Source organism: Diadema antillarum, unplaced genomic scaffold (assembly GCF_040938485.1).
Source record: "Diadema antillarum isolate AM-2024a unplaced genomic scaffold, OU_Dant_1.0 scf00000099, whole genome shotgun sequence".
NCBI lineage: Eukaryota > Metazoa > Echinodermata > Echinoidea > Diadematoida > Diadematidae > Diadema > Diadema antillarum.
This window is the reverse complement of record NW_027270988.1, coordinates 809,625-832,262: the sequence shown is the minus strand read 5'-3', so window position 1 is coordinate 832,262 and position 22,638 is coordinate 809,625. Positions and strand designations below refer to the sequence as shown.

Below are 22,638 nucleotides of genomic sequence, written 5' to 3'. Positions count from 1 at the left end.
GAATATTGAAATCGGCGTCAATCTCACAGCGGTGTCACATTCGTGCTGAGGTCTGATTTCGGGACGTAAGGGGCTTGACTCTCCCCGGAGTTTTCTGCCAAGTTTTCTGTTTTGCTTGATACCCGCTACATCTTGACTCCTCCGTGATCGTCATGGCTGTCCTCGACGCCTTCAATGTGGCCATGTCCACGACTACGCTCTATCTCTTCGTCACTGCCCTTCTGTTACTTTTCGCGTGAGTTCTTGCCATTTCTATTTTTATTAACATTTGTCAGTTCATACGTACTTTCTTTAATATACAGGTGGTGCAATGCTATCACATAGTGCTGAAATGTGAAAAACTATTACACACGTCAATGGTTTACAAGACGGTTGAGTCATGACCGTATTGGTTGTTTTGTTATGTTTTCGACCCGGGTGGTTATTGTCCCCGCCGAACGAGTTCGAGCAGGGGACTATGAAACGGGCTCCGTACGTGTGTGTGTCCGTGTGTCCGTCCGTCCGTCCGTCCGTGTGTCCGTCCGTGTGTGCGTCCGTGTGTGATCAAAATCTTCAATTTGCTACTTCTCTGTCATTTATGAGCCAATTTTGATTCTGTTTGCTTTATATGATAGCACTACATGGGAGCTTTGAAACTTCTACACAGAATTTCAGTCGTGACCTTTGACCTTGACCTTTGACCTATATTGTACATTTTGCTACAAAATGCTACTCCTTCGCCATTTCTAACCCGATTTCGATTCCGTTTGCTTTATGTGATGGCACTAGGTGAGGGCTTCAAAACTTCTACACAGAATTTTGACCTTTGACTTCTTTGACCTTTGACCTTGATTTTTTACCTGTATTGTACATTTTGCTACAAAATGCTACTCCTTCGCCATTTCTAACCCGATTTCGATTCCGTTTGCTTTATGTGATGGCACTCGGTGAGGGCTTCAAAACTTCTACACAGAATTTTGACCTTTGACTTCTTTGACCTTTGACCTTGATTTTTTGACATATATTGTACATTTTGCTACAAAATGCTACTCCGCCATTTCTAACCCGATTTCGATTCCGTTTGCTTTATGTGATGGCACTAGGTGAGGGCTTCAACACTTCTACACAGAATTTTGACCTTTGACTTCTTTGACCTTTGACCTTGATTTTTTGACCTGTATTGTACATTTTGCTACAAAATGCTACTCCTTCGCCATTTCTAACCCGATTTCGATTCCGTTTGCTTTATGTGATGGCACTAGGTGAGGGCTTCAAAACTTCTACACAGAATTTTGACCTTTGACTTCTTTGACCTTTGACCTTGATTTTTTACCTATATTGTATATTGGCTACAAAATGCTACTCCTTTGCCATTTCTAACCCGGATTTCGATTCCGTTTGCTTTATGTGATGGCACTAGGTGAGGGCTTCAAAACTTCTACACAGAATGTTGACCTTTGACTTCTTTGACCTTTGACCTTGAATTTTTGACCTATATAGTACATTTTGATACTAAATGCTACTTCCGGCGGGGACATATTTTACGCACCGCGTAATTTCTACTTTTCCTTGTTTCACACAGTAATACATCGGATACTTTCTTTGCAAAAGCAATTGTACAAAAGAGTCCCATACTGCACCCATATAGGCGCAAGAGGCAAAAACGAAAAAAAAAAAAACACGGTGCCGTATAAGCAGTAGGAAATGGTCGAGAAAGTGTTTACATAACAATGATAATAATAATAATAATAATAATAATAATAATAACAACAACAACAGTAATGGTAATAATAATAAAAATAATAATAGAATTAAAGACATTTTAGAGCGCCTTTTCTACTGGATACAAAGCACTCTGAGATATCATCCCTGGTCGCCATAGGAGATAAAATATACAAATTACCAGGCAGCGACAGTATAAGTCCAGTGCACATACAATGTAGGGACATCTATAAGTAAGTCTTCAAGTTTTGTTTGTAATATACCAGGAGACCGACTATGAAACGAAATGTATTTCACCGTTCGCTATGCAACAGCGGGGCTCATGGCGATCAAAAAGGGTTTATCTCACTGCATCAAACATTAATATAAGTAAATAGAGATTTTAGGTTTTAGTGTTGGGTTCAGTGGTTCGGATCATTTGTGTATTTGTGCATTCTGAAGCAATCTCGGTGATGTATTTGGCACTTGAATATAGCTGCTTAAAGTTCAATCTGAATTAAAGTTTCGTGTGTACATCTTAATATTCTTCCTATATTTAAGGATATGTTGGACGATGTTGTTGTATGACAGAAGCGCACGAAACACATACACACATAGTATTCCCGTTGTTGTTTATAATTATCTTCATCTGCGAGCTCCTCTGATATCCAAGTATATCTGACTTACCATTATTTTGAAATTATTAAGTAAGAACTAATATTATGGGTTTTTCCATTTCCATAGCTGTATAGAAAATTAATTATCGTCATTTTCTTACAACACTAGCAGTAGAGGTGAGAGATATTTGTCATCAACTGACTTGTTTGCATCAACTATTCGACATCTGTTTGGCCAGAATAACAAAAGTTGGCAATTTAAAAAGATATTATCTACTTTTTTTCTGGTTCGGAATCGCTTTCCAAATTTTAAAGGGGATGGCTAGTAACTGATCAGTGGGAATCAGTGGAAATGCTGAGGGATGATTGTTCCAATCCTTGTGGGATTCATTTATAAGAGTACATTGTATATCTATTCTTGTGTGAACATTATTTGCTTCAGAATGGTCTCATATTCAAGTAATGTGCAGTTTAATGTTTCCAGGTAAGCGTCCCTGGTCAGTGACGGGGCATTAATCTGCACATTACTTGAATATGAGACCGTTCTGAAGCAAATAATTTTCACACAACAGTAGGTATATAATGTACTCTTAAATGAATCCCACAAGGATTGGAACAATCATCCCTCAGCATTCCCACTGATTCCCACTGGTCGGTTACTAGCCATCCCCATTAATATGTAAAATAATATGTCACCGACCCTTATGCAAATTAGATACGGTAATGGGATTATCGCCTCAAACTTATCCTACACTTGAACAGATATCTAGCTTTCAGTAATAAACGGTCATTATTCCTCTCCCTAAGTCGTCATTCATAAACCATGTTAACACCTATAAAGAGGTTGCTATGATGGGTTTTTTCCTTAAATACACGTCAACAATAGCAATAGAAATGTGTGTGCAAGCGAAGAGAAATCATTACTTAACACCAGAGCCCGTGACCTTTTCGAATGAAATAGGCGACTATAATAGATTAGATTGTTTTTTTACTTCCCTTAACAAAATCGTTAAAAATATATGGAACGTTTCTAGATATTCGTTTCACCACAAAAGTGATGTTGAGGGTATCATAAATCAACACAAATCAACATGCATTTGGATTTTAGGGGCCCTTTAAATTTGATACCAATGTTATGTGCATATACAGCTTGTCAAACGTACTGATTTAATTAGCGATCTTATTGTGAATTACATTATATGGTCTCAAGCACAGCTTGAGCAGCAGGCTTCCCAATAACAGGACACAATAACATAAAACGCATGGTTGCTGTTTCTACAAGCAGTTGACAGGAAAAATGTAGATCAAAATGTAACCCCTCAACAACAACAACAACAACAAGAGAAGTCAACTGTTGTTTTAAGACAAGAGCAATAAGTTTCCTGATTAGATAATTTGACAAGTAGTATCCTGTTGTTTATAATTGTTTTTAGCTCTTTTTTTATCTAAACAGCCATTCTGAGTTCAGGTTTAGAGGAATACATTGAACAAGGAAAGGAGTATTGTACAAGTTTGCAAGTCTAACATTGGTTTCTACAATAGAATTATAACTTCGATTATGTTTTACCATCGCACTAGCTCAGGGCACGTATTGTCTGTTTGTTTGCAAAGTGAGTAGAAAGAATCCCTGTATATCAAAGTTGCGTGCCTCAAATATTTGCAGATATTATAGGCCCCTCATATCAGAATGTTTGCTGTGATCAGTAATGATGACCTTGAAACAAAAGTAGGACTCAAGGCTAACAACCTAAATTTGTCCCTCTTTTGGGGGCAGTCTTGTGAGTTATATGATTTTACCGATCATATGTTTGTCTCTTTTGCATAACAGTTAAATTGAAACCAAAACATGGGCCACACATATCAGTCATGCAACGAGTTTGAGTATATTATGATTGTTGAGACGCGTCAGGCTGGGCCAATTCCTAACCCCTCCCCTAACTACACCCCAACCCTCCCCCAGAACTCCCCCAGAGCTCCGCCCACCCACTCTCACGTCTAGCAAGAGTCTAGGTGTAATATGGTGGTTGATATGATCACCTGACGAGCAGTCTGTACCAAGCGACCTTTCCAGATAAGTTATACACACACGAAGGTGAATAGACCTTTCGTAATCTTTTTATATCTCCACGATATCATTGAATGATATAGATTAGGGAGGTAAACATTGATGACGAATCAATCTTAATGAAATGTTAGGGCAAAACCTTGTACTAGTTTGTATAACTCCATAACTCTGCTGAAAAAAAAAAGTGAAAATAAAGTTTGAATTGAGCTGCATTGAATAACAAAACACAAGGAACAAAGATGACGAAATAGCAATTTCACATAAGAAACCAATGCGTGATTCGCTGTTTCAGGAAGCAGAACAAAAGAAGAAATCATGTATCTATTCTGCACAGGCAAGGTTGTTAAGCAGCAAGTTTTATTGTAATGGAATTATATTGTTACATTATTTCATTTCATTTCATTTTATTGTTTCTGTATGGTACAAATATTCTACTATGATCACTTTCAGATATATACAGAATAATTCATGGCTGATTTTGCACATGAAAGGTAAGCAAATCATTGTGACGGAGAACGGAGACATACTAAAAGAAGAAAGGTCAAGGTACCATACAGGAGGATCCCCAGTGAGTAAGCCAAGCTTAATATTGGGGCCTCATGCACAAAGATTCAAATAAACAGTTTTAACCAACTATCGACTTACTTAACTACAAAAAAAAAACTATTTCACACTCATATCTCATGTTATTGGAATAATATGCGAGCCTGTTATGAACACAATGGCACACACAATGAACCTTTCAAATCTTTAGATGACACCATCGATCTATGCAGTATACATGATGTAAGTTTATACACATCGTCTGAAGAAATGTCTCTTTAATATAGTTTGCATTACATGGATGGAACGATGATCTATCAAAGATAAACATGCTTGCTGATACCAGAATCTTGTGACGTGTGTATCGATACAAAAAAAAAAAGGCGCTGTCTTAAAAGAAAGCTCTACGCTATTTTGAATAAATTCAACAGTAAGCGGAATGAAGGCTAAAATTTATTCTGCCTCAATGATCCATATTTGAAAAAGGGGTAATAGGCCTAGTAGTCGTAAACTTGCGTACAGTCAGACGAAGTGATAATATCTAAATATCATGGTAATTTCCAATTCGCTAGGAAACAAGTCTTTACACTCTCACACACCCACACACACACACACGTAATAAGTTATTTCAGTTTCAATTTATTTCTTACTTCTCATATAATGTTACTGCAAGAATAATATCACAAATTCTTGCACCTTGTCCATAATAAACAAACCACAGAATATAAAGGCATGGTTCACACTAGTTATAATCATTGGTCGGAATCGAATAGGGTTGTACAAAGAAAGCTAGATGGTCCCTACATAAAAGCATTTTATGTTTGGCTTTAGCCTGTAAGCCCAGAGTAATCAGTGTTTGTGAATGAGAAACGATTTTATGAGCAAACCAAGGGAGAGTTGTTGTTATATACCTTTTTCTTGTTCGAACAACTGTAATGGTTGATTTTGAAAGATATCATTGTTTCGCGTTAGCGCGTTTTGAGACCTCAAAAAAATACATTCCTTTTCCTAAAATGTTCGCCTTTTTCATTTCTTTACAATTAAGTGAAAACAGCAATGTGATTGTTTCCCTTTAAGTGATACGAACATCACGTGAACTCAAACTTGAACCTTGAAGCCGTACAGCAAGCATGATTCTTTCATGATCTACTTTAGCATCACGCACGATAGATTTCAGATAAGAGGCCAGCTCGGACATGTCACATGGAGCTACCATGCCCCAACTGCCCCCCCCCCCCCATGCCACCCCCGGTTGATCGACTATGCGTCTTCTTTTAAATCTGTATTAGGTGTTAGTTGTTTCGAGTGCTGTACGAAGCGTTCTTTTAACCCCCAAAAAAAGTATGTTTGGGGCATTATGCTCATAAAAGAGAGGCGATTGCGATACATGGTAACAATGAGTTCAGTAATCAAGGTGAGAAGACTTCGTTCACGGTGTACCCTGCAAGACCTCAGCACTCAACAATCACCTGGTTAAGTGACGTGACGTATATGGCTGAACAAACAAAGGGTTCACCCATGCGAACATTAGAAAATATCAGCCTGTCAGCCAAAAAGATCCAACAAAATAAAGAATATACCTAGAGCAGATTTTTAGAACTATTCAATGATTATCTCATGTATACCTTGTTTGTCAGTGTCGACGAACTGGGCTTACTGATTACCATGCTTTGCATATACAACACTTTGTTTTCTGTCGTGTAGGTACGATTTTTGGTGCCACACCTACTTTTGGCGAAAGGGAATTCCTTGTCCCACCCCTCTCCCTATCTTCGGTAACATCATCGCTCTTGGAAACGTAAGTTTACATAGACCTTGACACAGACCCGCAAGTAGGCATACTTAGATACGTTGACATAGTGATATTGTTCGTAGCATAATTATCAAAGTTCAGGAGAAGAAGTCTTATAATTAGTTGTATATTGTTCAGTAACATGACATGAATTGAATGTCATTGCTTTCGTTAAATATGCCTATACCGATCAGTTGCGATCTTTCAAACTTAATTTGTAGAGGGAAACAAACTGAAGAAAACCCACACCTCAACCTTCTCCCCTCTGCATAAAAATCTCTTGCTTTCATTTACATAAAAATTCAATTCAGTTCAATTCAATTCAATTCAATTCAATTCAATTCAATTCAATTCAATTCAATTCAATTCAATTCAAATGAGATCTTACTTTCAATAGTAAAATAGTTGGTGATGTTGTTGTGGCGGTTATGTGCTTGCAGTATACTGTAGTTCTATTTCAATGGGTGCTGTTCGTTATTCTGAAGGTTCGTTAATCGGAAACATACAAATTCTCTATACCGAGGGGTTCGTTCATCCGAAAATGAAAAAGGATTCGTTAATCCGAACATTTGTGGCGTTATTCGGAAGGTTCGTTGATCCGAAAATGAAATAGGGTTCGCTATTCCGAAGGCTCGTTTATCCTTAAATGAATTAGGGTTCTTTGTTCCGAAGATTCGTTAATCCGAACATGAAATAGGATTCGTTATTCCTAAGGTTCGTTGATCCGAAATGAAATAGGGTCCTCAAGAAGCCTTTGGAATAACGAGCTTTGTTTCATTTTCGGATTAATGAACCTTCGTAATAACAAGCCTTCGGAATAACGAACTGTAACCAGTTGACTAATTAATACCTATATGCACATTACATGTTCTTTTCGCATTAGAAGAAATTTCACGAGACGATAACAGGCATGTCGGAGAAGTATGGTCCAGTGATGGGCCTCTACCTATGGCGAGAACCCGTCATCATGGTCACTGATGTCGAGCTCCTCAGAAAAATACTCATCAAGGACTTCGGAAAGTTCTATAACAGGAGGGTGAGTCGTGGCCATGTTAGATAAACTTGGAGTGGACGTGGAGTGTGCTATTGAGAGTAGTATACTAGTAAGCAGTAGTTTTAGAAGTATATAGGAGGAGTATAAAAGGGTCTAGGACAGTTACCCCCACTCCGGACCTTTACCCTGGCTCTAATCCTAACCCTAACCAAATCTCCTAGCCCTTAACCTAACCCTTACCCTAATCGTAACTCTAACCTTACCACTAACCAGTATTTAGCCAGGGGTAATTGCCCTCTGGTGGTAATTGCCCGGATACGGCATAAAATTAAAGTATATCAGTTAAACCAGTGAACATAGGTATAGTGTCGGTAGCGGTTTTGGTGTTTAGTAGTTGCAGTGCACACCATAGGTTGTTGTAATGACAAAGTAGCTAATAAAAAAAAAATGTTACATGAATCCTAATCAAGAAGCATGATTGCATGAAAATCGGTATTAACGACCGCTCACGCAGGGTTACCCGCATCACTGTGGCTATTGATGTAATCAATGATATTAAAATTGCATACTTTTTAATAGCAATGCGCACTCAGTCAATTACAAGCGCACACTCAATCACTTATTTACCGGAAACAAATATGTGTTCGAGTGTTTGGGCTTTTCTTCAGACATTTTGTAAGTTCTCCATGTACAGCTTACTTGTATCTATCCAGTGACACATTTGATCCTGAGGATTTGCTCTGGTCTTAATTTACTCCTAGGATTTAAGATTAGAGTAAGGGTTGTGATAGGGTTTTAGGTTTAGCTTAGGATTAGGTTATAAGATTATGTTTGTAGAACTTTTGTTTGGCTCAGCGTGTACATATTTCATGGGAGCAATGGTTTCAGTAGCTTCAATGGTATATTTTGTTTGATGATGGTAAGGCTTTGAAGAATTGACGCATATATCTATCTACCTCACATGTGGGGGCGCTGTGGCACAGTGAAAACGACTCCAGACTTCCAATCGGAGGATCCAAGTTCGATTCCCGTCCGGTGCCTAGGTCCTTGAGCAAGATGTTTTATCCAACACGTCCCTCTCGACCCAGCTGAATAGATTGGTACCTGGCAACGCTGGTGTAGAATAATGGCAGGGCCCTCTGGTAGAGCAGTGGAATTACTGAAGAAGATATCCAAGATAATCAAGACGTTATGATCACTATGTGATAATGATAATAATGATAATCATCATCATCATCATCATCATTATTATAATTTTCATCATCTGTCAATCAATTCATCGTCTATTAATCTACAGCTCAGATTGAATGAATACCATGTATTATTTACATGTGGACTTTCCACCTTTTTGTGTATGTGCCTCAGGAGCTACCCGTGTCATCCGGGGAGTTTGACACCGCCTTGTTCAACCTCCGAGACGCTCAGTGGAAGAGAGTGCGTGACATCCTTACCCCAACTTTCACTGGCCGAAAGATGAAGATGGTAAGTAGAGAGACGTATTTTTCTTTTCATAACTTCAAGTGTTGGTTTTTATATCTACTTAATCTCCTGTTTGATAATTACGCACACACCTGCACAAGCAATACACGTTCAAATACATTCAAAACACACTAGAGCGTTCCTTTTTTTATAATGCCATTCGCGCATATTTTATTTTATGTTGTGTTCAATGAATTGTTCTCTCCAGTTGGATGAAAGTCAAACTTGTTTGCGTTATAAAGGAATATATGTCATATGAATTACATCATTGTCTTGGCCACATTTATTTTATAATCAGCATGATAAGGGTGTTTTAAATTCATTCAAAGAAAACATGCTTTTTATTCGAAAAGTTCCTTATCAGTTTTTGCCCTGAAATTTTCCAGTTTAAGCTGAACTTTTTTTCTCAATATATCAATTTTCAACTCATGGTCATCAAATGCTCCCATTTTTGCATCCTTGAATTGATACGAACTAGCACATAAACAAACAAACAAACAAAAACTGTGACATTTAAGAACTATTCCAGAATCTTAATTGATCCAGGGAGGGCGGCACATAGAAATGTACAGTTAATGCAAATTTACCAAAAAATGATTTTCACTTTTGAACGAATAGTTCTGCTTTCCTAACACTTCTGATTATGAGAGTCACCCATCTTTTTGCACATGTATAAGGAAGGTTGTTGGTTTTTTTTTTTCGTCCGTTTCATCTCGCATGTGATCCTTTCAAAGAGTTTCAACGAATCCATGCTTCTCAGCTTGTTCTGATCATGTATAATATTTTTTTTTCTCCCAGATGTCAGGTATCGTGAATTCTTGCGCAGATACCATGATGGATAACGTGCAAAAGGCGTGTGCTAAGGATGGCACAGTACAGTGTAGAGAGTAAGAGTCATATCATTCTCTTCGAGACGCTTTCTCTGTAGCATCACTGTAGCTTTTAACACATATCATATTTTTCAGACTGCCTCCCACCAAAGAAACACATTACTAAATAGTTTAGACAAAGCTTGTCTGATTCATTTCATATTTTAACTCAGTTGCAAATTTACAAACATTCTCAAATGAAAGAAAAAAAATCAAGTGGCGTGTCATAAACTGTATCTAATTAGTTTGTAATTGGCTGCTCAGGCTTATTAGAAGAAAAAGAAACAATAATGATAACAAATCCACATTCGATTTAATATCTTTGGTATGAAGAAGTGATGGGCTTGGGAAATTCAACCCTATTTACGGATGTGAGACCTGTACGTGCGTACGATGATTAGTGTGTCCACCAGTGAGTTGATATTACAGCTAAAATCACTCATTGTGTACATCGTCGTCGGAAATGTGGAATAATCTTTTGCAGTCAACAAGGGGATTGGACATTTAATGCAAAATAACGAAAGTGAATCAAGGTTTTGATATTTCGTTTGCAGACATTCTAGGTTGTCGGCAAAAGAATGCGAGATGTGTGATGTATTTTGTGCTGCGACTATCAAATTAGTCCTAGGATGAGGAATTTGACAAAATAAGACTCTTACCAAGAAATACTGCACAGTTACTCATTAGTATCGGAACACTTTTCAGATTATTATTGTCATTATTTATTCGGCTTTTAATCACGAATATCAATTTTACATTTTTCAAAATCAGAGCGTACACTGAAGAGGTGATGGTGCACCAGGTTGGGCAGTCAGGGTCTGGAAAGAGCCAACTAAATGACTTGGGCCATCAGGCCATCCTCCCCAACCCACCTGGTATATTTTTTGATTTTGTTGCTGCGGCTGCTGTTGCTGGCGTCGTTTTGATGTTGTTGCTGTTGTAGTTGTTGTAGTTGTGGTTGTCGTTGTTGCTGTTGCTGTTGTTCTAATTTTGATGCTTACTTGATTACCCGATGCAGTCTGTTCGGTGGTTTCGTGATGGACACGGTGGCGAGTTGTGCCTTCGGTCTGCAGGTGAAGTCACAGACTCAGCCAGACGAACCTTTTGTCAATCACGCCAAGAAGTTTTTCCAGATTTCTTTCACCACGCCTGTCTTCGCCCTCGTCTGTAAGTAACTCAGGAGATATTAAAAGGATTATGTACACGAAAGCCGCGGTCACACGGGCAAAACATCGCGAAGTCCAAGTTCGCAAAATTTAAGTTCTCGATGTTTTGCTAGTCTGTCAACGACGTGGTACAGTCTGGACGAACGCAACTAATACTTAGTAAAGTATGTCACGTGACCATTGATGCACTTGTGAGCATTGTTACGTCACACTCATTCAGACGACTCGGGCATTCTCATGCGCGCCAATGACATAATTAATTTTGAGAAAGCTAAAACATATAATAATGATGATGATAATAATAATTATAGTGGCTATACTTGTACAGCGCACAGGTCAACTTTTCAATGATCGTGGTGCTTCAAAAATGAAAAGATAGATATATACGTGCATATACGGTCATGTTCGAACATGTCAACAAAGAAGAAAATGGGAAACAAAAACGAGCATACACCAAATAAAAAATACAATGTTGCTCCAAACACTAATGACGGCAATTAAAGTTCTCCGTGTGAGAAGAACAGAAACGTTTTAAGTTTTGATTTGAATGTCTCTGCAGATGACAGTATAGGTAACTGATTCCACAATTTTGGTCCCATAACAGAGAAAGCACGATCGCTCCATACATGTTTTACTCTGGGTGTTTGGAGTAACAATGCATCTGATGATGAATGTAGACTTCGTGTCGGATTGTATTTTTGAACAGAGTCACTTACGAAGAGGGAGAAAAAATGAAATAATGATGTACTAAGAACAGAATCTTGAAAATAATCCTTTTTTTTCTACAGGTAACCAATGTAAGGAGTAGTAATGATAATAATAATAATATACAACTGTAGTAGTAGTAGTAGTAGTAGTAGTAGTATAGTAGTAGTAGTTAGTAGTAGTTAGTATTATATTTTGGATCAAAAATTTGTCTTCCATTGATTGGTTAAAAGAGCTTCACGTGATTATAGGTATTTTGAACTATTTTAGAGTGTTGGTGTGTTTGACACTCTATGAAGTACTATTTGCAAAATGACGTCACTTTTATGACGACATTTTGCAAATAGTATATACTATTTGCAAAATGATGTCACAATCACCCTTCTTTACAATCAAGTGTACGTGGTCCGTCCACGTCCGGTCCCGAATTCTAGTGTTCAGGTTTGCAGCGGCCATACGAGCGCTTGGATACATGCGACGGGCAACTCTGGCGGTGCCACGGCTGCTACGTTTTTCAATTTCCGGTCTCTCGCACTTTTGCGTATTGCAGGCGCTGCGCTGCCGCCGCACTGCGGCTAAGCCTAACTGCGACCAGCCCCAACACGCAGTGTTGCAGTGTAACTGTGTACACGGAGCGTCCCGGGGTTAGGCTAAGCCTATAATGATTTTCACTTTTTATTCAAATTTTTGATCCAAAATATAAAACAAATATACTTTGCCTAATTTCGAGTTTCTTGTTAAAACTATGGGCCTCGGTGACTCCAAACTAGTACTATTCACTTCGGGGCTGCGCCCCTCAGTGAATAGTACTAGTTTGGAGTCACCTCTGCCCATAGTTTTAACAAGAAACTCTCAAGGCCAAGTATATTTGTATACTAGTAGTACAGTATAGTACAGTTAGTAGTAGTACAGTATAGTAGTAGTAGTAGTAGTAGTGATGGTGGTGGTAGTAGTAGTAGTGCAGTATAGTAGAGTTAGTAGTAGTAGTAGTAGTAGTAGTAGTAGTAGTAGTAGTTATAGTAGTAGTAGTAGTAGTAGTATATAGTAGTAGTAGTAGTAGTAGTTAGTAGTAGTTGATAGTAGTACAGTATAGTAGAGTTAGTAGTACAGTAGAGTAGGTAGTAGCACAGTTTAATAGTAGTAGTAGTTGTAGTAGTTCTATCGTAGTAGTAGTAGTAGTTCTATAGAAGTAGAAGTAGTAGTAGTAGTAGTAGTAGTAGTAGTAATACTACTACTATAGTAATAGTATACAAATATACTTGGCCTTGAGAGTTTCTTGTTAAAACTATGGGCAGAGGTGACTCCAAACTAGTACTATTCACTGAGGGGAGCAGCCCCGAAGTGAATAGTACTAGCTTGGAGTCACCGAGGCTCATAGTTTTAACCAGAAACTCGAAAATAGGCAAAGTATATTTGTTTTATATTTTGGATCAAAAGTTTGAATAAAAAGTGAAAATCATTTTGTATAGGCCCTAGGCTTAGACGCACAGCGGCGGCAACGCAGCGCCTGCAATACGCAACAGCGTGAGAGATCGGAAATTGAAAAACGTAGTAGCCGTGGCACCGCCAGAGTTGCCCGTCGCACGTATCCAAGCGCTCTTATGGCCGCTGCAAACCTGAACACTAGAATTCGGGACCGGACGCGGACGGATACACTTGATTGTAAAGAAGGGTGATTGTGACATCATTTTGCAAATAGTATGATATTTGCAAAATGTCGTCATATTAAAACTGACGTCATTTTGCAAATAGTACTTCATGGAGTGTCAAACACACCAACACTCTAAAATAGTTCAAAATACCTATAATCACGTGAAGCTCTTTTAACCAATCAATGGAAGACAAATTTTTGATACAAAATATAATAGTGCCTAGTAGTATGTTTAGTGTGCCTCCACTGACTGCCTCTTCCCCACTGTTTTATGCTTTTCTCGATGCTTTTCTTCGCGTTCAGCTTTCCTGCCATTCATGGCGCCTGTTGTCAAATTTCTTGGATTCACCCTCTTCCCAAAAGAAACGATCAAGTTCTTCACCGAAGTCATCGACAAAACCATAGCTCTGAGGAAGAGCGGACACGGCACGCACGTAGGTTTGATAAGGTTTAGATGTTGCCCTTTTCGTCGTTGTGTGGTCTTTCTTTTTATCTGGGTTTAGTCGTTTCTTATTGTTGTTGTTGTCGTTTTCGATCATTTGTTTGTTTGTTTGTTCATTTTTTGCTTCTTTATTTTTTTGAGGAGGCGCCCGTGTCATCACTACGCATGGTTGCATTTTTATGGCTAAATTTTATAATATTGATTATCGTAATGTATATATTCAATATTGACGCATCAAGCATGTCAGCGGAAGAATCATGTCAATGACTGTCTCCTGCACCTAATATTCCATACTCGTTCCACCGTCTGTCTGTCCGGTTGTCTCCTCGACTGGCTCGCTGTCTGTCATGTCGGTCGGTTTGTCTGTCTGTCTGTCCATCTCTCTGTTTGTCCCTCTGTTCCTCTATTCCTCTCTGTCCGGTCTTGTCTGGCTGGCTGGCTGTCTCTCTATTAATATGTTTATCTGTCGTCAGTCTGTCTGTCTATCTGTCTATTTGTTTATCTGTCTTTTATCTGTCTATCTGTCTGTCTGTCTATCTGTTTATATGTCTCTCTGTTTATCTGTTTATCTGTCTGTCTGTTTATCTGTTTATCTGTCTGTCTGTCTAGCTGTTTATCTGTTTATCTGTTTGTCATTTTTTCTGTCTCTCTGTCTCTCTGTTTATCTGTTTATCTCTCTATCTGTCCCTCTGTCTATCTGTTTATCTGTCTTTTATCTGTTTACATGTCTGTCTGTCTGTCTATCTGTCTCTCTGTTTATCTGTTTATCTGTCTGCCTGTTTATCTGTTTATCTGTCTGTCTGTTTATCTGTTTATCTGTCTCTCTGTTTATCTGTTTATCTGTCTGTCTGTATATCTGTTCATCTGTTTATCTTTTTTCTGTCTGTCTGTTTATCTGTCTCTCTGTTTATCTCTCTATCTGTCCCTCTGTCTATCTATACCTGTCTGCCTGTCTGTCTATCTGTCTCTCTTTTTATATGTTAATCTGTCTGTCCGTCTATCTGTATATCTGTTTATCTGTTTTTCTGTCTGTCTGTTCATCTGTTTATCTGTCTGTCTGTTTATCTGTATATCTGTTTATTTGTTTTTCTGTCTCTCTGTTAATCTCTCTATCTGTCCCTCTGTCTATCTGTTTACCTGTCTGTCTGTCTGTCTGTTTATCTGTCTCTCTGTTTATCTGTTTATCTGTTTGTCTGTCTATCTGTCGGTTTATCTGTTTATCTGTCCCTCTGTCTATCTGTTTACCTGTCTGTCTGTCTATCTGTCTGTCGGTTTATCTGTTTATCTGTCCCTCTGTCTATCTGTTTACCTGTCTGTCTGTTTATCTGTTTATCTGTTTTCTGTCTGTCTGTTCATCTGTTTATCTGTCTGTCTGTTTATTTGTATATCTGTTTATCTGTTTTTCTGTCTCTCTGTCTATCTGTTTATCTGTCTGTCTGTTTATTTGTCTAATCTGTTTATCTGTTTATATGTTTATCTGTCTCTCTGTTGATATGTTTATCTACCTGTCTGTTTATTTGTATATCTGTTTATCTGTTTATCTGTCTGTCTGTTTATCTGTTTGTCTGTCTCTCTGTGTATGTGTTTATCTGCTGCTCTCTGTTTATCTGTTTAGCTGTCTGTCTATCTGTCTGACTGTATGTCTGTGATGTATCTCTATATACATGTCCCTCTGTTCCTCACTGTCCCGTCTGGCTGTATGTCTGTGATGTATCTCCACCTGTCCCTCTGTTCATTTTTGTCCGGTCTCTCTGTCTGGCAGTCTAATCCCCTCCTATCACTCATCGTCCACCTTCACCTCAGCGTTCTCTTGACCCTCACGTAACCCATCAACTTACGCCGCAAATAATCCGATCTTACTAAAATATAGGTTTGTCTGAATTTCACTGTGCATGTGGCGTTTAAAAAAGATTGATGGAAGTGATTGAATTTTATGTATCTACATGAACAAATAAAAAAAAAACCAGGCCAAATTGAGGCAGATTCATTGTTTTGTATAATTGTAAAATGTTGCAGCCATGGCAACTCTTGATAATTTTGCAGAGGAAATGAATAGTTAAGCACATGAAACCCAAAATATATTAAGTGAGATAGCTTTTGTTTATATTCGACCTCATGAAATAGAAGCGACAAATGGCAACAATATCGTTAAGATAAGAAGCAGAGATATCAAAATGATCGTTTCCATGACTTCATGGGTTACTGCACGCATGTCTCTTTCTTTTATTTACATTTTTCTTTTCCTTTTCTTTTTTGCTCTATTTTTTTCTGAGTAAGACAAAATGTATGGTTTTACAATATCTTGAGGACTCTTTCGAAAGAACTACCTTCTCTGCAGCAGCTGAAATGTGCTCCAAAGATTATATTTAGCATACCCATTGCCCCCTGTATTGTAAGATAGAACCTCAAATACACACACAAAAAAAAACAATGACGCGAAACCTTTAGTTTGTATTAAGCCTGGACTTATGTAGACCATGACATCTCAATTTGTAATAAACATGTGGAAACCTTGAATGGAAGGATGGTAATAATAAGAAAATTTATGATTACAATGATATGATGGTCGATCTTTCTGTTGACATAGCAGGATGTGGACTTCCTCCAACTCCTGATCGACGCCCAGGACGGCAAAAACATACACGTCATCGAAAACGACGAAGACGACCAGCATAACCAACTCTTCGTCGGATCCGACGAAGGCAAGAATTCCATCACGCCGGCCACTAGAGGGCGACTTACTCGAAGTGAAGTTATTGGACAGGTAGGCTCAAGTCTGAATTTTGATCATGCTCTTGTACAGTGAGTGAAAAAAAGACAAAAATACATGAACATGATTAGAATGCAATGTATCTTCTATTTCATTGTCCAATACACCAATAATCATGCTTCACTTCAGACCTGTGATTCCCAAGATTTTTTTTTTTAAATTTTGATTGCGTTTTCTACTCGACCACTGATTTGACTCCTTTTCGAGGTAAGCTTATCATTGAACCAACCTACACAAGGAAATATTATCATGAACGAGATCAGTAAAATTGTAGCATGTAATGTAGATTATGTCCGCCTCATGATGAATGTACAACATCTTGACTAATGGAGATTTATAATTATAACTACTGTAATGTAATGATTATTCCCCTTATCACAGGTGTAAATACCGCCCTCTGTGGGGCCCCAGCCGTGGTACATGCCATGAAGAGCCTAAAGCCACTGGAAAATTAAGTACTAATCATCATCAAACGCAATAATGCCTGTGGTTGCAATGCTTGGCGTATTGTCACCAGGAATGCCGCAGCAGTGTTTTTCTCCTTTTTTTTTTCAGGCGTCGAAACACCTACGACTGTTATCATCATTTCTAAGCAAACGGACGTTTTTCGTTCATACGGGAGTGACCAAAACATTTGGAGACTCACATCTTTAAAGCGCGCATTACTACCAATAATCCATGCCCCATTAGAAATACTTTCCCTTTCTATATAGGCGGTGACTTTCCTTTCGGCCGGCTATGAGACGACTACTACGGCTCTAACGCTGGGATCGTACCTCCTCGCCCGAAATCCTCAAGCCCAGGACAAACTCATCGCCGAGATCGACAAGCTCGCTCCCAACCGCGACGATGTCGACTACACGAAGGTCTCAACGATGCCGTACCTCGATCAGGTCATGTGTGAGATTCTCCGCTACTACCCACCCGCTACCTCGTAATAATTCTCTTCTATCTTTGATTATTCTTATAAGTTTCATATGTTTTTTTCGGTTTATCATTCTTATAATAAAGGGCCCATCTTACTGGACGTCCACGATAGTTGAGAGTCTTTAGAACCCCCCCCCCCCAAAAAAAAAAAAAGGAATTGCTCACAAAATAAGACTCTAGGGCAACACACGAGAAGTCTCCCAACAAGGTTACAATGTATTCATGACGTCTATAAAACTTCTGCTAAGTCGCTGAGACGTCTCCACGAAATCTCCCGTAGGCCGCCACTGGGTCTCCTCAATGTCGCCGAGACATCCCAGGGACCTCGTGGAAAAGCATAGTCCCTGCGACTTGGCCTTGTCTTAAGAGACGTCGTTGAGACGTCATAAAGACGCTTCCGAGACCAGCTGGAGACAGGAGAAAGTCTTTAAAAAAAAAATCGAACATGACACACTAGAGACCAGGCTAGCCTACAGGAGACGGCGTCGAGACATCGTGGAGACGTCAAGAGTAAAGGGCCTATGATTGTTTATTTCTTACGGAAAATACGAAACTTTATGACTCCGTTACATTAACACCTTCGATAAGGGATATGGCAAACTTCATGTGCGCTGTCATTTCTGATTTTTGTTTTGTTTTGTTTTGTTTAGGGATGTCTGTGTGTGTGTGTGTGTGTGTGTGTGTGTCAAAGCTCTATTTTGCAATTCTAGGCAGATGACAAGTAAACAGAACTTGCCGTAATAATTTCGTCATATTCTATTTTTCATTAATGATTTCTCTATTAATTACACAGTAGCAGTTATTATGATTATGGTGTTGAATGACAATTTGTTTTAACACTTGATTAAACATGCATGTTTGCATGACAATAACCGATAACGATAATCGCACGTGGTATAGTTGTGTGATACAGATCCCATTAATTGCTTACTATCATATACAAAGCCACGCCCCTCCTCAATCCTTCCCCAGTGTGTCAGCATTGAGTATAGACTACATGAATGGTGTCCAGGCAAATATCACATGATCGTTATTTTATGGGCAACGGCAGGGTGGATCGCATGTGTGGCGAAACTGTGACGTACAAGGGAGTCACCATAGAGCGGGGCGTGGGGGTTGTCATCAGCCCGTACATCATGCATCACTCATCGGGCTACTGGCCCGAGCCGAGCAAGTTTGATCCTGATAGGTAAGAGTGTTCTTCCTCACCTTGATTTGCCCCCATGAAATCATGCATCACCTAAATCAGGGACTGCATATCACCAGTCAGACGGAACTAGCGGATACCACAATTTATTTGACCCAGTTTTAAGAGGTAATGAGGCCTATACATCACGTCATATTTATAAGCGGTACTCATTCTTGCATAATCAGCCATCAGGCGAAAAAAAAAAAACATTCACTTGACAGCTACAGATAAAATATCAATTTCTTGATCATTTCTGTGCAAGGTTTAGATAGGCCTACCTGAATTGGATACTGAACATTGATTATACTGGTTAATTTTTTTTTACATTTGTTGTTTCTATCCTATTTTGAAGCACTAATGCTGGGTTTTTGATCCATCTGGAAATGGTAAATCATGCCTTTAAGACATGAGTTTTGTTTTGATGAATTGAAACCACGTGACTAGATAGGGCCGAATATTTCAAAAGATATTCGAGATAAACATTTCTTTTTTTAAGGGAAACATGACCTTCATGAACTTTGTCTCTCGTCTCGTTGAGTGTGCACAGTTAATGTCTAAACCAGAAAGGCAAAGGCTTTTGACGTAACGTATTCCATGATGATATGGGGGAGGGGAATTTGGGGCATAACGTAAAAGCTTGCTACACCAACTCTGCATAAAGTCATTGAACTGTCAAACTTGTTTTCTCGAAATCATGTTTCTTTTCATTTCCTTCTGCTATTTTTGGATCGGGTACAACCCTTTCCAACAGAGCATTGTAATGATATTGTAATAATAGAGAGGAGACAATAAAAGGATGAAAAATGCACATATCATAATCACATTAATTAATTCATCAAGCAACATCAACACCGGCCTATGCTCAATCACAGATTAAATTCCTCTAGCTGTTAATGATTTATTATGTTATTTTTTATTGATTTATCATGTTACAATGTGTGTATTATGCATTTTGTAGTGTGTTTCATCTTACTATCTACTTCAGGACTGAATTTCTCCTTTCTAATTTTTCTTCATTACGAGAAACTTAAGGCTTTATAGAAACGTAATAAGCGCTTTATAAATGATATCTATTATTATTATTATTATTATTATTATTATTATTATTATTGTTATTATTATTATTATTATTATTATTGTTATTATTATTATCATTTATACTAATGTTGTTCTTCTTCCTCCTCTTCTGATTAACTATCCTTTTTAACCTTCTTCATCCCTTTCCTGGCTCATTTTATTCTTCTTCACCTCCGCTTTACTTTTATTGTTTACTTTCTCTTTCTCACACTATATTTCTATTTACTATTTATGCCTTCTCTTTCTCTCCTTGTCTTCTTGTCCTCATTTTCTTCATGTGTTGCTGAAGTAGGCCAACTTTTGCTTCTGATTTTTTTTTCTTTGCCTTTTTCGATGTCTTTTCTTTTCTGTTTTCCTCTCTTCTTCAATCAAATTGTATCCTTATCAGTTGACTCCTTCTTCTATCGTCTCCAGGTTCTCCAAGGAGAATCGCGAGAAGCGAGACCCTTTCACCTGGATGCCTTTCGGCGCCGGACCACGAATCTGTGTTGGGATGAGGTTCGCCCTGATGGAAGCTAAGATGGCGCTTGTTCGCGTCCTGCAGAAAGCTCGTTTCGAGACCTGCCCGCTGACTGAGGTACGGTCCCGCTGCCTGTTGTTGATACCCTACCCCCCTCCTGAAAACTCGAGTTTTATCATACCATTAGATTCCGTTAGTAAAGGGTTAGAGTGAAATAAACGTACACGTTCACGCACATCTGGAAAATGCCCCCCCCCCCAAAAAAAAAAAAAAAAAAAAGAGTTGCACGAGACTGCAGATTTGAGGATGTTTTTTGTTTCGTCTTTATCAATTCTGAAAATGGCTGGTTCAAACGCCGGGCAAAGCCCTTTAAAACCATATAGTTTCATCGATAGTTTCTTTATTTGAGCATTTATTATCCTTTAAGATTTACTTAAAAACATATTCTTATAAACGACACATTAGATATCCACTATTTTTTTCTTTCTTAACTGGCATTATCCATATATACTAGCATTAAATCTTCGTAAGTGTGTGTTTGTCTCTTTAACTGGTGTGCCTGTAAGTAATGATCTCAAAACAATTATCGTATATTATATACTTATCCCACTTACATTAGCGCTGGACCTAGATTTCGGCAGATTTTGGATATCAACAAAGTGGGTCCACCCAGCCGTTAAACGAAATCAAGTCATAAACGTTTCTTTCCTCACAGCGCCCAACCTCATAAAAAAATGATAGATTTGTGATGTGTTCACTCGTAAGGAGTGAGCGCCTTACCCACTTCATTTCCCTTAGAAGCTGTTTGAAATGTTGACCAAATCCCACAATAAATGGTTATTCTGTTTGGATGAGAATGTGTCCTTTACCAGTATTTTTAAACAAAAATATCTTCTATATTTTTCATATCTCTCATTCCAGGCAGTTATTGTAATACCGTATGTCCCCTCCCCCCCCCCCCCCCCCCAAAAAAAAAAAATACAACGGGACCCTCCGCAATGATATCTTTTAAAAAAAAACTGAATTAATCTAATTACAAATTCAGGGTATGAAACTAACTCATTGCCCGCATCTTCCAGAAAACCCCATTCGATTTGCCTCAGTGGTCAAAGAGTAATGAGGAGTTTTGTAGAGGATGCCTGAAATCTCTTCCCTCCAAGTTCTGTCAATTTAATTGCATTCACACACAAGAGCATCGAAGTGCAAAACTTTAAAGAATCACACTCATGACATGCTTTACAACAATCCACGTTTCTCTGTGTCTACTTAGCCAAATTAAATGGGGTTTTCTGCAAATAGAGCTAAGATGATATGTTTTAAGACTCTGAAGTAGCATTAAGACAGTTTAATCACATTGGATGTTATCAATGCGAAAATCTGATTCTAATCTTTTTTTTTTGGGGGGGGGGGACATACTATACTGTAAATCTAGAATGTCACTTTTAAACATTTTTGTACCTTAAGGAACCAGTAGCGGAGGGAGAGATAGTAATAACATGCGCTCTGAAAATGATGTCAACAACACAAAATATTTTGTTTTTACTGAAGTTCATGCACGACATAAATTTTTCCCGCTTCTCCACTGAATTCAAGGTGGCCATGTTCGTCTTGGCGTTCGCCAATTTGAACTCGATCTAACAGAATATCACTGTCTGTTCCTTAATTTTGTTTGCTTGTTTTCTGCAGATTCCTCCAAAGTTGGGTACCAGTGGTCTTCTTTCTCCTCCCAATGGAGTAACCCTGAAACTGGTCGCTCGCTGAGAATGATTCTACCCCAGGCCTTCCTCTTAAATAATGATTTCGTAACATATCAATTCATAAAGCGCAAAAACATGTATTCTTCTGCGCTGCAAATGCCTCTCATGTACTTGATGATAATGATCAGTTAAATCAACCGACCCATGCGAGATTCCCAACTCCCTGTAGATTTTAGATGGAACTAACCGCATTCCTCTTGCCTTAGGTTTACTTTTGTTTGTGTAGTAATTTGTTTAAAAATCGGTGATACACCGGAGTAATTGGAAGAGAAGGAGCTAGTGACATAATGTTTGGATGTTGGAGATGTCTAATTATGGTGTAAATAAATCATACATTTCCAAAGTCCTTAGGTTTATTTGTGCTTGAGTGATAGTATTTGTTTATCAATCGATGATAAGACCGGAGTGATTGGAAGTGTTGGAGGGGATGAAATAATGTTAGGATGTTGAAGGTT

General features: G+C 38.5%; 1 protein-coding gene across 3 annotated transcripts; it reads left to right on the top strand.

The window, feature by feature from the left end:
* Window positions 1-56: 56 nt before the first annotated feature.
* On the top strand, window positions 57-22,206 carry LOC139718729 (cytochrome P450 3A29-like). 3 transcript variants are annotated; one of them, XM_071630191.1, is made up of 12 exons: window positions 57-235; window positions 6,610-6,703; window positions 7,584-7,733; window positions 9,057-9,173; window positions 9,969-10,057; window positions 11,058-11,206; window positions 13,865-13,995; window positions 16,594-16,767; window positions 17,487-17,707; window positions 18,752-18,889; window positions 20,381-20,543; window positions 22,113-22,206. In XM_071630191.1, the coding sequence occupies exons 1-12, from the start codon at window positions 153-155 to the stop codon at window positions 22,185-22,187; spliced, it is 1,584 nt and encodes a 527-aa protein (XP_071486292.1). In that variant the 5' UTR covers window positions 57-152; the 3' UTR covers window positions 22,188-22,206. The 3 variants fall into 3 exon arrangements, with proteins under 3 accessions (XP_071486292.1, XP_071486291.1, XP_071486294.1); XM_071630190.1 differs by having other exon boundaries at window positions 7,581-7,733; XM_071630193.1 differs by lacking the exon at window positions 18,752-18,889 and having other exon boundaries at window positions 7,581-7,733.
* The last annotated feature ends 432 nt before the right edge of the window (window positions 22,207-22,638 follow it).

What these genes read in the sequence shown, in the direction of transcription:
- LOC139718729 (XM_071630190.1), top strand. Translation starts at nt 153, where the DNA reads ATGGCTGTCCTCGACGCCTTCAATGTGGCCATGTCCACGACTACGCTC. An exon ending in GAAAGTTCTATAACAGGAGG is followed by an intron (nt 7,734 to 9,056) that starts GTGAGTCGTGGC and finishes TATGTGCCTCAG; the next exon opens with GAGCTACCCGTGTCATCCGG. An exon ending in GCCTGTCTTCGCCCTCGTCT is followed by an intron (nt 11,207 to 13,864) that starts GTAAGTAACTCA and finishes CTTCGCGTTCAG; the next exon opens with CTTTCCTGCCATTCATGGCG.